The 15,160-nt window shown below is 47.0% G+C and overlaps 1 protein-coding gene across 1 annotated transcript; it reads right to left on the reverse strand.

Moving 5' to 3' along the window:
- Nucleotides 1-14,002: 14,002 nt before the first annotated feature.
- LOC142776841 (kinesin-like protein KIF21B) lies at nucleotides 14,003-14,842 on the reverse strand. Its single transcript, XM_075881193.1, has one exon. The coding sequence runs from the start codon at nucleotides 14,706-14,708 to the stop codon at nucleotides 14,079-14,081; it is 630 nt and encodes a 209-aa protein (XP_075737308.1). The 5' UTR covers nucleotides 14,709-14,842; the 3' UTR covers nucleotides 14,003-14,078.
- Between the last annotated feature and the right edge of the window lie 318 nt (nucleotides 14,843-15,160).

Raw genomic sequence — 15,160 nt, forward strand, 5'->3', positions numbered from 1 at the left:
AGTGTCTGTCTCCGCATTACTGACGAATCCAGCCGTCTTTTATGAACTTTCTGTTGGCAAGTTTTTTTCATTTTGTTTTGTTCTTTTTAAAACTGGTGCCCTTGGACAAGCTTCTTACGCCTCTTCTCACCACTGGATAGCCATTTTTACGCGGGGCGCCTGTGCCGACGGGGGAGAGCGGCGTTCTTTGTTCATCAAACAAGTCACCGAAGGGCTGCCAGCCTGCTGTCCGCCGTGTTTTGTCCATCTTAGCCGGGAAGGTGGCATTCCAACGCAATAAGACGCTCGACGAGACGACCACAATGGTTTCTTGATGTCACAGGTGCAGTGGGGTGGCAACGCCCCAATCAAAGACGTTGACTTGAGCGAGTGTGAGCGGCACTGTCAGAGATGGTGTGTGTGTCCCGTGATTCAACAGCGCATTCTGAACCCATTCCCTGATTTAGTCAAAACGCACACCTTATAATGAGCCACCCAGCTCATTCGCAAGAGATCTTTCGCGAAATCACCCTGTCTGTACAGAAAATGTAATAAAACCTCTGTTGAGTTTGTCATCCTACTCCTGAATGCACATGCATTTTCTTTTTTGAATATATTTTGCAGCATGTTCAGAAGCTGCATATAAGTGGTCATTATCGAAAATTATCAATTTTAACACCGCGGACAGGTGATGATATACCCTGAGTAGGTTCGAGCATGTATTATGCCTCGACGCTTTTATCTTCATTAAACTTCTCCCTTTCGATTTCATCCTTCGGGGCTTTGTGTAGTTCTTCATCAAACGCGCTGCATTTGTGCTGCACTGCTACCACTTCATTTCTTCTGTATATACGCCCTGTTTCGGGCACGAATATAGGCTGCCATCTTGGACTGATAATGATGCCGTTTTGCATCCGTATGAATATTCCGATAGTGCTATGGTGAACTCGCACGGATCAAAACGCTGGGCCAGTACATTCAACGTCGTATGACCATAATCAATGCTAATTACGACATAGAAAACCAGCAAAAATAGCTCTAAAGCCTACTATGGCAGTGTCTATGCTTTACTGTAACTGTTACATTAATTTTTTGTTAATTTGTTCAGTATGTAATTTCATGCAGCAGCCGCCGAACTTGTGCCGCTGTTCATAGTAGTACTCTTGGTCTCTGAAGCTGGATGAAGAAAACTAAGAAGCCTGGGGCCGGATTCGCAAAACTCACTTACGAAAACATTTTTGCGCAAGAGAATTTTTGTTACATAAGTCGATTCACGAAACGAAAAAAACGTCGTAAGATGCCATCGTTGTCACATCGGCCACTGCAATAAAACGCGCTGTGACTGCCCGGGAACATGTCAGCGATGGTTATGCAGTTGCTATACTTGCTTGCGTCACCGAAAAGTGCTCGTAAGTGGATTCACGAAACAAAATATTGCGTAAAAACAGCGTAGCTGAGAAAAAAACCTAAGAGTGGTCCGGACCACTCTTAGGAACAATGTGGCTACTCAAAACCTGTCGCCGCGGCGGTATATTTTGGTACCCTGGCTGGTTTTCAGTGAATTCCCGCCCATGAAATGCTGCCTGATGACTGCTGGTGCGTTTTTATTTCTTTCGGCACTTTGAGTTTAGTCTGTTGTTTCCCTCGTATGCAGTGGATTGTGTTGACAACCACCGTCGTCCAATAAGTTCGAATTCGCAGTAATTGAAGAATTCTATTGGGCGTCAATGGCGTAAAATTACGCATGTAAAGATTTGTGGTTGTATGAAAACCAATGTGCTACGTGAATGGTCGGTGCATTCTAACGTGGCAAGGCATAGGATCAACCTTATTTGTTATGTTGTTGTGTTGCACACCATCTCATCCAATTAAAAGTACGACTCGAGATCCTTGCCTCATTGGTGGAAGTGACCACCAAAGAGGTTAGTGGGAGCACATTCCTTGCACGCTATTGGAAATAAAATTAGAGGAACTTTTTAGTGAGTGCTTCATCGAGCTTGTGCTCTAGTGTACTTCCATTCGCTCTAACTGTCCAATGAGTGCGATCTCTGAAATATAGTTGCCGATACACTTTGGGATGATCTGCAACTTTGTAAACCGAAGCGTATTAGGGGTGTGCGTGATTACGCATGGAACTACAAACAAATCAAACATTTTCTTCACCTTCACTGTTCAGAAACAGATATGAACCGGGATAATACGGCAAGAAGTCAGAATAAAATGACCCTAGTAACTTCGTATGACACCGGAAATATGCAAACCCTCATGATTCTGAAGCAAACCTTGGCTGAATTCATCACTGCGACAATTATCAGCCGTTTAACTTGGCGCACGAACATCCTTCAAAGGTACAGTGAGCCACTGACATGTATTTTGTGCGACGCCACGACCACTTGACCTGAGAATATTAGCGTTGCGAAGGCGAATCCCCTGTCGCATGCTCTGATCGAAGCAGACGACAAACGCGAGCAGACGACGGCATGGCCGACAAGCACAGCTTGTGATTAGTTGTGAAATTCTTACACCGTGGTTGTGAAGCAATACCCTCTACATCAGCTCACTTCATGACGTTGCCAAAACACTTTTTTATCTAGCACGCCTGTCGTGTTCGTCATATCACCCCCTTCGCACATAAGAGCGAATTTCGTCACGCCGTGAAAATTGCGCAAGTACTTGCTAAGAGCTCTCTTACGTGCTGCGCAGTTGTCGGAAACAACATGGCGTCGTAAACAGCACATCAGTCTATGGTGGCTAGAATTGGGCCATATAATCGGTCGGTGCGACTTACAGCAAACGATTTTCGCATGAGTTACTTCAGCGTTCGACCAGATGTGTTTTGATTATGGCAGGTCTTTCAGTGCGTGTAAGCAGTGCGGAAAGCTGCGGCAGTGCAATGGTGTATGGTGAAGCACAGCGAAACCTGTGCGTCGGTGTGGTTATCAAGCGGGGATCGGCGCTGGTGTATCGACGGCAACTGGCACTCGAGAAGCCCGCAATGTGTGTTTGTTTGCCGGTAACAGTTCGTTCGCTTGACTTTCCAGTCTCTCTGTTGGGTGCTGTGCGACATTTCGGATTGACAGCGTTTTGGCACGTTATTTGAGTGACCCCAAGTACGTACGGAAACGTATGAACTATACGCGCTGTGTTCGGTTCTTGCTTCGCCACTGGTTGGCCCTTACGCTTCTATTTTCTTGTGAGCAATCCTGTGTTCGGGAGTGAAACGATTTTCGTTGTGAACAGCAGTGCTGTGTTGACGTTCCAAGACTTGTGAAGAAGCTGTGCTCGTGTGACCGAAAATTGAAAGACAGCGTTGATAACTGTTTTGCCCTGCGAAGTTGTGGTGGTGGAGCTTGGCACTTTTGTTTGTTAACTCGTCACTTCTCCTTTTTGTGATAACCATGGTCCTAGCGCTGTGATGTGAAGAACCAAACCAAAGCTGCGAGATGCTACGTTATGTGGTGGATCGTGTTACTTTGGCAGCACGTATAGACTGTTCTTCAGTAAGAACTTGAGAGTTATATGTGGCAGCGAGAGCCCGTGAACGTCAAGCTTCCCTCCGGCCCCCAGAAATAGCCAAGATTTCACCGGTGCCTTGCTTTGGATGAAGTTGCAGGCCAGCACCGGCTAACTACAGGTTTCCGAGTTCATCTGGCCATCTCGTTTTGCATGGCACTAGAGCTTTGACAACAGCCGGTCATGGCCAGTTTTTACTCCATATCAATGGATGTGCACGCCTGGCCAGCCCTTCATTGCTGTCATCGGCAGCTTCCAGTCTGCAGATGCCCTTTGCCTGTTGACCGTAGAGCACACTTGGTTCTTCATGACACCAACGGCTACTAAATGCTGCCATCAGTGAGTTGACCTTGCGGAACTAAATTTCACCGGTACTGTAATTCACGCAGTACTATAACGTGTGCAAGTTTTTAAGCCCATCAGATGTAATGTTTCCCTATGGTAAGTTGCATGAAAAATTTACTACTACTGTTATATACATACATATATTATGGAGCAAATACATCAGAAGTTTTTTGTGATTTGATACAAGTGAGCTCTTGTTTGATTGTGAGGTTGGGCCTGTCGATTTACCACGTTTGAAAGCTGGAAAGTTAATGTGAATTTATTTTCCAGGAGCCAGGTTGCACTTAAGAAATTTATGTTATTTTGGAAAATTAGTTCTATAGACAATTACCACAGTGGTAGCACTATACTTCACTAAGACATATATATTGCAGTACGTAAATTTTACACGAGGCTTCAGCTTATTTCAAAGTGATTATAGCAGATTTTGGTCACTTTGACGAAGTGATAGCTTCATCAAATAAGTATTAAAAGTGAGTGCTTTTAATGATTGTTTTTAAATATCTCGTTTTTGGCTCTTCACAGATCGCAGAGATTGGTTTGTTAAGGTCCTGCGATGCATCGGTTGCACACACTGGCACATCGATCCTCATCATGACTTGGAGCACCTGTACAAAAATAGGAAGGACACGTGCTCCCTAACTGTGCAAGTCTATGTGACTGCTGGGACTGTTATCATTCAGTGGATGTGGCTTGGAAGCGTGCATGGCAGCCTCATCTGGAAGGACCGTGATCTGCTTGGGAGCTTCAAGAGCACAAAACTGCCTAAGGGTTGGCTGCAAGGTTAGTTTTGCATTAATACATACGATTAAGTGAACACCACTTACTGTGCCCAAATTGAAAACCCAAGCATGGTTGCTTGCAGTGAATACCTGTATTATTCTCGCACATAATTCTTATTCATAATTTATAGAACTAAATTGCAAGATAATTGAGAAAGTTGAAAGCCTGAAGCTTATGAATGAAACTCCAATCATCTGAGACTCAAAAGCTTGTGCTTTTAAACGAGCACAAATACTTTGATTCCTTACTGAGCTCCCGAGCTTGTGACTCCCTCTGTGGATCAAGTGCTCTGGAAGGAAATAGCAAATGGGTGAAAATCACCTGGCTCTTCACAACTTGCAAGCAGAAAGACCTATTGAACAAGCCTCAGACAACATAGGGCCAATAACTGCATCTTTTACTTGATGCAGCTTTTTCTCTCTCAATGCTGTGGCATGTTGTGTTTCAGCCAAACGTGTTCACAATCATGGCATAGTAATATATTTTTTCTACAAATTGTACCTTACCTATACACATTATTGATCTCTAAAGGTGACGTTAGATAAAGGTGAGGTAAAAGTGACGTCAGATAGAGATATGAGAAGCCATGGCTCCTCATATCTCTATCTGTGGCTAGCCTAATTCAACAGCAGTGTGATGCAGTCAGCACACATGCAAGCCAAGTCATCGAGCGCTCCTTTCTTGTTCTGTGCAGGACAAAGCATATCCATTCGGCAAGACACTATTATCAAAAATAATGGCGCGGGTCGGTGGCACCTGTAGGAGCCCGTTGTATTTGTTGCGTATGATTATTTCTCCTGATGACGTGCATTTTTGTACGTTTTTTTTGGAATAATAGATGTCAGCAACAAGCACACTCATAATCCACCAGTGCTTTGTGTCTTCTAGACTGCCCATTTGCTCCTATACGCGGTATGGTGAGCTGGCTATGTTAAACAGCCTTAAATTTATGAACATTGGCTGTTGTGTTGTAATGCAGTCTAACTTGTGTTTCTTAGTGAACTTATTTGTAGTCTGCTTCTCGCACCTAGTGTAAAGTCAAAATAGAAGAATATTTATTGGCTTTCTATGCCTGGCAGAAGTTTCATGCCTTCATCTATAACATTGTAGTTTTGCTCTTGTATCATAATCAAATATTTTTTTCCGTCTTCACTGTTTGTGTGTGTGTTGAGGCTTGTCAGTGGCTTCTGAAAATACGACATCTGTAAATATGAGCACATAATTAACAACTGTACACTTTTGCATGTAGCATGGTTGTAACAATGATCTGTATTTTTCTAAGTTCCAGCAGTAACAAGGGATCTGGTGCTCCACGGTCATGTACAGTGTATCAAGAACAGAGCACAGAAGACCAGCAAGTATAAAGGGACTTCCAGTGACTGTTCTCCTGTTCAAAGTTTACGACAGCAGAAAGAGCACATTGTGATGTCAGGAGCAGTTTTAATTGTATACATAGTGTGACGGGCGAGGTCTAGGCTTACAGGATAGCGTCCACCGAGAATCGGCAGCCGAACAAGATGTCTGAGTTGCCTCTCGCGCAAGCGCCTAATGCACAGGCGTCTTCTTCATCTTCGCTAAGTGCCACGCTTGCTTCTGTCGATGATGCACCGTAACATCACTCCACTGCGGCGGAAGCACCATCACGGCGCTTAGTACGGCGGCGACGAACGAGGAGGGTGATACGGTTTGAGTCTGGAAACGTGTACAACGTCTGTCTGGAGTGAGGTGGTCGAAGAGGCATTGTTTAGGGGTGCGATCTCGTAGCTCAAGTCACTAAGTTGTAACACTTTGTAGGGGCCACGGTAGTGTGATAGTAGCTTCTCTGATAAGCCGACTTGGCGATTTGGTGTCAAAAGAAGTACCAGAGACCCCGGCGAGAAGTGCACGCTTTGGTGGCGACTGTCATAGTGGTCTTTTTGGTGCGCTTGCGACAAGTGCAGCCGATCACGGGCAAGCTGACGGGCTGCATGGGCTCGAGAAATGACATCGCTCGCGTACTCAGTAGACAAGGGGGCAGCCGAAGGAAGGAGCGTGTCAAATGGTAATGCTGGATGTCGGCCAAATAGCAAATGAAACGGCGAATAACTAGCTGTGTCGTGCCGTGAAGAATTGTACGCGAACGTGACAAAGAGGAGCGCTTTGTCCCAGTCACGGTGATCTGGCGAAACGTATATTGACAGCATCTGCGTCAATGTTCGGGTCAGACGCTCGGTCAATCCATTTGCTGTGGATGATAAGCGGTGGTAAGCTTGTGCTCAGTGGAGCAGGCGCGGAGAATGTCATCCACAACACGTGAAAGAAAGTACCTTCCTCGATTAGTAAGCAGCTGCCGCAGAGCGCCGTGATGAAGAATGACTTCATACAAGAGAAAGTCAGCGACGTCAGTGGAACAGCTTGTCGGCAGTGCTTTAGTGATGGCAAAGCGTGTGGCGTAGTCTGAGGCGACTGCAACCCATTTATTTTGGGAGGTGGACGTAGGAAACGGGCCCAACAGGTCAAGGCCAACACGGAAGAATGGTTCCATCGGTATGTCAATGGGCTGTAGGAGGCCAGGCGGTAGCACAGAGGGGCGCTTGCGGCGTTGGCAGCGGTCGCAAGCAGTGACGTAGTGAATCACAGAACGATACAGTCCAGGGCAGAAAAAGCGACGTCGCACACGATCGCAGGTACGAGAGACGCCTAAGTGACCGGCTGTAGGTACGTCATGTAGTTGTTCGAGAACGCTGGTACGCAGGTGATGGGGAAGCACGATAGTAATTCCGGGCCATCAGCGTTGAAGCTGCGACTGTACAGAATGTTGTCGTGCAGTCCGAAAAGGCGAACGGAAGGGTCTGTTGGAGCAGAGGTCAGACGCTCGATGATGGAGAGTAACGACGGGTCACGTCGTTGTTCGGTGGAGATATCACCCAAAGCGTGCATGGAGAGAACGCAGGGGTCTGAATCAAGGTCTGTCAAGTCGGGCGTTTTTGCCGGATAACGTGACAGTCTGCGTCTGTGTGCAGGCGTCCCGATTTGTAGTGGACCACGAATGAGTATTCTTGCAGACGGAGCGGCCAGCGACCAAGACGTTCAGATGGGTCCTTTAGCGATGACAGCCAGCAAAGAGCGTGATGGTCTGTAACAACGGAAAAAGTTCGGCCATACAGGTAAGGCCTGAATTTCGCCACGGCCCACACTAAAGCTAGGCATTCACGCTCAGTGATGGAGAACTTCCGTTCGGCAGGTGAAAGAAGACGACTGGCGTAAGGAATCACGCGGTCCTTCCCGTGCTGTCGTTGGCCAAGGTCCGCTCCAATTTCATGGCCACCGGCATCGGTCCAAAGCTCTGTAGGTGATGCAGGGTCGAAATGGGCTAGTATTGGTGGCGTAGTCAGCAGATGGATAAGAGTCGAAAAGGCGTCCGCTTGCTCTATACCCCATGCGAAGGGAACGTCCTTCTTTAAGAGATCAGTAAGTGGTCGAGTGATGTCGGCGAAGTTGCGGACAAATCGACGAAAATAGGAACATAGCCCTACAAAACTTCGGACGTCCTTGGTTGAGCGTGGTTCAGTAAATTGTTGTACTGCTCGCACCTTTTCGGGATCTGGTTGAACACCATCGGCACTGACAAGGTGGCCGAGTATGGTGATTTGGCGACGTCCGAAATGGCATTTTGCAGAATTGAGCTGGAGAGCAGCTCTTCGAAAAACTTCCAGAACGGCTGACAGACGTGTTATATGGCTGTCAAAGGTAGGTGAAAAGACGATGACATCGTCCAAGTAACATAAGCAGAGGGACCACTTGTATCCTCGGAGAAGGGAGTCCATCATGTGCTCGAAAGTTGCCGGCGCATTACACAGTCCAAACGGCATAACTTTGAACTGGTAGAGGTCATCGGGCGTAACGAAAGCGGTTTTTTCACGATCCATGGGGTCGACGGAAACTTGCCAATAGCCGGACCGAAGGTCGATAGACGAAAAGTATTGGGCACTATGGAGGTGATCGAGGGCGTCATCAATCCGAGGCAAAGGGTAGACATCTTTGTGGGTCATTTTGTTTAAATGGCGATAGTCCACGCAAAAGCGCCAGCTGCCATTCTTCTTCTCAACGAGCACGACTGGGGAGGCCCAGGGGCTGGATGAGGGTTTTATTACGTCTTTAGTAATCATTTTGTCCACTTTATTCTGAATTACTTGGCGTTCCTTGTGAGATACGCGATATGGACGACGCCGTATAGGACTGGCATCACCAGTGTTGATCCGGTGAGTCACTGCAGTTGTTTGGCTGAGAGGGTGGTGGTCAAAGTCGAAAACGTCTCTATAAGATGTTAGCTGACTACGGAGGCTGGCAGCTTGCACTGCAGTGAGGTCGGGAGCAATCATCTTGTTAATGTCATTTGCAGGCAGAGTGTAATTGTGGCCGAGACAGGGGGATGTAGTATTGGTGTCCAAACCAGTAACGTTGCAGCTGTCAAGTAGAGATAGGGTGGCCAAAGACATGTCTTGCGGAATAACTTGTGTCAAGAGACTCACGTTGAGTAGTGGTATAACCAGTGTATTATTAGTGACTGCGACAACAGTGTGAGCAAGGGCGACGTCTCGGGCCATCAGTACGTCGACTATAGGAGTGACGAGGTAGTCACCATCGGGCACATGACGTGAGCACGACAAAGTGACATATGAAGCAGCTTGCGGAGGCAAGCGAACGTGGTGACGAGAGCATAAACGGGGAGAACAGTCAGCTGGAAAATCGGCAAACTGCGGCAGTTAAAGCTGAAGAGCACCAGTGGCACAATCAATGAGTGCAGAATGACGTGACAGGAAGTCCAAACAAAGTATCAGGTCACGAGGACACATTTCAATGACGGCAAACTGAACTAATGTAGGATGATCGGCAATGGACACACGGGCCGTGCACATCCCTTGAACATCAGGGGTCCTCCCATCAGCGACACGAAGTTTGTGGGAAGTGGCAGGCATGAGCACTTTATGTAGGCGTCAGCGAAGGTTCGCGCTCATTACAGAAATGTGCGCTCCAGTATCTATAAGGGCAGAAATAGCCACACCGTCAACGTCAACGTCTAACAAATTTTGTCTCGTCGGAAGCGTCAAGAGAGGATTTGTGGAGGGAGTCGAAAATGCAGCGTCACCTCCGGGCGCTGCACCGTTTAGTTTTCCGGGTAGGCAGGAGCGGGGTTGAATGGGGACGACGGCCTGCGAGTCTGCGGTGAGCGAGGCGACTGGCGACGTCCTGGAGGCGAACGCGACTGACGACCATGCGGTGACGGAGATCGGCTGTTGAACCTTCTGTAGTTGTTTGGCGGAGAAGGCTGCGCGGCAGACGCGAAGCGGGTGCTGTCCTGTCGGTAGTGAGGTTGAGATGAAGTCCGAGGTGGCGAGGACCAGCGGTAATTGCAGTAATGGACGACATGACCGATACGATGGCAATGAAAACAAATTGGTCGATTGTCGACGGTTCTCCACGCAGCAGGGTCGCGAGATCGGGCCGTAAACTGCTGCTCGTGATAGGACGAGGGTGGACGCCATGAAGCTCGCTGCGGGCTGGGCAAAGCACTCACCGAGGGAATACCTATGCTGGTGAGTTCTTGGCGGACGATGGCTTGAACCATGTTAGCAATGAGTGGGGTGGTGTCACTTACAGCGGTGTGAGCCGGAGCAAAGGCAATGGCTTCAAGTTCGCGCCGTACATTGGGTCACCTGATCCAATGAATCTAGAGGTGGTGGCTGTGTTCTTGCACGGTCTTCGCAAGATGATGTTGCAGTCGTATTCGGAAGGCGTGTGTTGTCACCCGATGCATCAACCCGAGTTATGACGGTAGTGTTACCGCACAAAACGAAAAAGAACCGAAAAGAACAACATGGACACCACGCCTTTGTTTTCCGTTTTCAGACTTTTTGTGCAATAAGAAAAAAAGAGAGTAAATGAACTACCAACATGCCCAAGCATATGCGTCTTAGATACGGTTGATGCTTAGAGCTAAGAGGCGCCATCCCCACCCATGTATTAATTAGTAAACTAAAATTGATGTGCAGCACGAGCGGGCCCCGTTAAAAATGACTGCCAACGAAGGGCACCGCAAAAATCTGTTGAACTTATTCGCTGAACCTCAGCGGCACACGCTCACTCTAATTTGTACTCCAAACAATCTAAACAAACAAACAAAAAAACTTTCCCACAATCACACTTCGCCATCATCCCCGTGAAACAGTTCGGAGAAATATTCTCGCTAAGTAAACAAATGCTGATTTGTTATCAACTAGTTGAAAACGAAATTGTTTGAAGGTGTTATTCTCGTGCTCACGCAGTTAACAAAGCGCTGAACGAAACAACGTGAGAGCGGTACTCACTGTTTCACTTCGAGTGCTCCACAATATGAATCCACAGGTCCAGTCTTCAGGATCACCCAGAAAAGCATCACCCAAATCAACCAGAATAAGCAAAGGAGAGTGGGGAAATTCTGACACAAGAAAATTAAAAACGTCATGAAGTTCATCGCAGAAAGCAGTTGGTGCATTTGGTGGACGACAACAAGCACAGAGGAATATGTTTTGTTAAGACAGCACATACGCATACTACTTCTATAAGGACGTCGTAAATGCAAACATAACAGACACTACTTTATCGGCGACGGCAATCAGTACGCCACCACCAGGTTTTATATCACGGTCGCCACGGTGCACAACATAATTCTTCTCGCACTGAAACAACTCCTCGCTCAAAATTTTATCGGTAAACCAGGTCTTCGTGAATGCACTAATGTCAGCGGCACATGAATCAAGAATATGAGCTAGAGCGTCGCGTTTATTGAATAAACTGCGAACATTTGACAACAACACGGATAAGCATTCAGAATACTGGCTGCCAGGCTAATGTCTAACTTGTCAGGAAAAAGAACCGCTAGAACGGCAGTTTGCAGCAACAGGTAACAGTTCAGTTATTTGGAGCATTGCCAAAATGCAATTCACAGACACTGTTGGTGTGGGGGAGTTAACGTAACACCTTTTGTTGATGTATAGCTTGTTGTACCTCAAAGAGAAAACTTCGCCGCTTTTCTTGCCGAAATCATACAGCTTTGTCCTCAAAGTTCTGGTTGCCTCACAAAAACTAAGACAGAATCGTTTCTTTTAGTTTACAAGATGAAAGCCAAACAATAATAGGTCTGGGCTTTTCAGTGACAAAACGGCCAAGTCTCTGGGCTTGGGAAATTCGGTCATCGCTGTTGTTTAGGTTCAGGCTTAATGCTGAATTTAATATGAAGTAAAATTTGTCTTCCGATTGTGCCCTAGTTTCAGCAGTGGTGTTAGCTTTGCCGTGAAATATTAAATTTTCTAGACGCGAACGGTCTTCAAATTCATTTAGCCTTTGGTTCAGTATAGCCATTTCAGGCGTTACGCTTTCCCCTTGTTGCCCCTCAGACGATCGAAAACTGTGTTCAACGGCCGAGAGCTTATTATCTATATGGACGATTTGCTGCCTCATCAAAAATTGAGCTTCTTTTACTTCACCCAGGGCAGACATGACTTCTTCATGTTTCGTAAGAAACTTATCATGACGTGATTTAACAAGCTGTAGTAATTCCTTGTTAGGATCGTCTCTGGGAGGCCCAGGGTTCAGCTCTACGTCACCGGACATGAATAACAACTTGCCGATAAACACAGACTCACATGTTAATTGAAACAATATTGGGGGGCCTGGAAGCACTAGCAGCCAAACATTGTTCGCATTTTTACAGTGAAGTTGCGGTGCTGCATTCACCCGCACCCAGAAACGGAAAGGTGTTTCAATCATCTTGACGGCTGCAGTGCGTCCATTCCCACTAAAACTGTGCAAGCTTTTCCAGCAGCCTTTACGGCTTGCCGATGACGATGCGTCAGTTCACTTGGTAGCCGGGAAAAACAGCACAGCAGCAATATACGCGGTCAGCTCGCACAGAATGTCTCAGTAGCTTCACAGCGGAACAGGGGCCCCGTCATTCGGCTCAGCGGGTAAATGCCTCAATCATTAGCGGCGGGGATTACCAGCACTTGCGCAGTGTCGGTGAGGTTGTCCAACACAAAGAAACCGCTGAACAGGTGCACCCAGAAACGAAAGCTGTTTCAAACATGTTGCGAAACGAAACCAGCGTCATAATAAATGTGGTGCCTTGTGTTCGCGCTTCTAGAGGCCCCCAACCCATCTCGCTCTTTTGCCACTCCTCGTAGGACCGCCAGTCTTCGCTGACACTGCTCCCGTTCACCTATCATCTTCTGCTTGAAGGAGATCTCGGTAGTGAGTGTGGTTAGGTCCTTGTCAATAGTTTTGTCTTCTTCCAGTTTCTCAGCTCCAGAGTCTGAGCTTTCGTTCTCACTGCCACGGCCGCTGAATGAAAGAACGCACGGGTGTGCCCTCTTTCATCCAGTGGCCGTGCCACTGTTCTGAGCGGTGTCGCCGTCTACGTGTGATATTTCGTCACCACCATCGTCCTCTTTGTTCCCTTTGGATGTCAAGCATTTCGTCTTGCGCTTGTTTTCAACGTCGTGCTTTGCCTCAGCAAGTACATTTTCTACGCTAGTCTCCTCGACGCTGCAGCTGATGTCGTAGATTCCACTCTCTGTAACTGTCGAATCAGGACCCATGCAGATGCGTGCCTGGTACCTCTGGAGCTGCTTTCGAAGTTGGGCACACACCTCCTCATACTTTATGAACTTGGTCTTGAGCTCATCAACCTCCTATAGGTATCCCTGGATGAGGTGTTTGACGCATTCGCCGGTGTCAGAGTCACCTCCGCCAACCCACTCCCCAGTTGCTTGTTCAGCCAGGAGCTCAGTGTTTTTGACAGTGAGGCACTCTACGGTTTTTTGGAGGACCTTTATACGGGTACGCAAGTTGTTGTTTTTCGACTAGAGCATGGGGTTCTGGTAGAACATGTCGTTCACTGGCTCTGTGCAGTCTTCCCCTATAAAGCGTCTGCCATGCTTGCACTCTTTCAGCTTCCATTTCAGCTCATAGATCTCCATTCGGAGAGCTGCGATCATATCGTTCCATTTGCCTTCACTCACCATGATTCGATTCTTGATGTTCTTAGCCCGATTCACATATATCAAGCTATTCAGTCTTTCCACGAAGTCTAGATCACAAGGACAGACGCAGGCGATCATCGGGGTACGGCTGTTTCCTCCTAAGCAATCCTGTAGTAGCCTGGTAATCTTGGAGTCTCTGTGTGGGACGTGCAGCCCCTTTTTTGACACATCCACAGCCCCTTTTTTGACACATTTTTGACAGATAGATATGAAATTTCCAAGAACAAGAAGGCCACATTTTATTAATATTTCTTCCTTAGGCCACTCCCCATGAGCACCGGTGCGTTTAAGCTGTTCTGAGACAGCCAGATCGACGAAAGGGAATTTCGCGTTCAGCGTTTTGAATTTACTCATCGATGAATTTTTCTTGTTGACCTTGGAAAAGGAGTAGTTTTCTTCCTAGTCCTCTGAATGGCTATCTTCCAAATTTAGTTGGACCACCCGTTGCTGTTTTACGTGCAGTGTAAAGATGATGTAAGACTGGGACGACAGTGCATTCATCTGAGTGCTGGCAGTCTTCCGCGAGAGAGCTCCCGAGTCAAGGCACTTCATGACCTGTTCTGCATTATGTACAGCCTTGGCAGTAAAACCAACAGTGTAGATGTCTCCCTGGGAGTCTTCGTGAATTTTCGCAGATCTCCATCCTGGTTCAGGCGAGTCTTTGCCAGGGCTAAATAGGTCGGGGATCTCTTCATTACAAAGCTCCATAAACTGTACATTGATCTTGAAGCCCGGTGGTAGTTTGTCTTGGTCTCGGGTCTTTTGCTGGCGGGCAGCGATGCCATTGAATATGTGTAGCACACCTTGCGGTATAACTTCTTGCTCGTGAGGATTGACGTGCAGAGCACAGCCTGTGCCCATCATGTTTTCCCAGATCCAGTTTGGCCATAAATAAGTAAGCATGGCGGCATTGTAGCCTTCGAAACACCCATTGTTAAGATGGTGGACACAGTTGTTGCAAATATTCTCCTGCTCAGAGGGGCAGCTGAACACATGGTCAAATGTAAACGCCTCCTCCTTGCCTGTCATGTCCAACAACGAAGACGCTCAGAAACCCGGGCGCAGCACTACTTGGTAGCCCCTCAAGGAGCCGCGGGCCTTTTCATCAAGCACGGCCGCCGATCACTTGCGAGCAGTAAAGAACCAAGCTGCTGATGATGACGATGAATATTCAAGCATAGCTAATACCCACTATGGGAGATTTGCCGAGAATTGATTACATAACTTAGTGAGACTTTTTCAGTACTCAACAAATATACTCAAAAGAAAGCATACGTAAAACGTTAGGAGTGTAATTATTGGTTTTCACTCGTTCAGATGAGCCAGTATAGGTGTAATCTTGCACAGGAACTATTACGATTAAAAAACTTTTTAAATTCTGCAATAATAATACTCAAACAAGTATACTTAATTCGTTTAGTTTCATGAAGGTTAGTACGAACGGCATAAAAATTGTTATGTGTGGCTGGAGGCCACGTTAG

Source organism: Rhipicephalus microplus, chromosome X (assembly GCF_043290135.1).
Source record: "Rhipicephalus microplus isolate Deutch F79 chromosome X, USDA_Rmic, whole genome shotgun sequence".
NCBI classification, from domain to species: Eukaryota; Metazoa; Arthropoda; class Arachnida; order Ixodida; family Ixodidae; genus Rhipicephalus; species Rhipicephalus microplus.

Coding starts and splice junctions, on each gene's coding strand:
- LOC142776841 (XM_075881193.1), bottom strand. CDS start 14,708: ATGACAGGCAAGGAGGAGGCGTTTACATTTGACCATGTGTTCAGCTGC.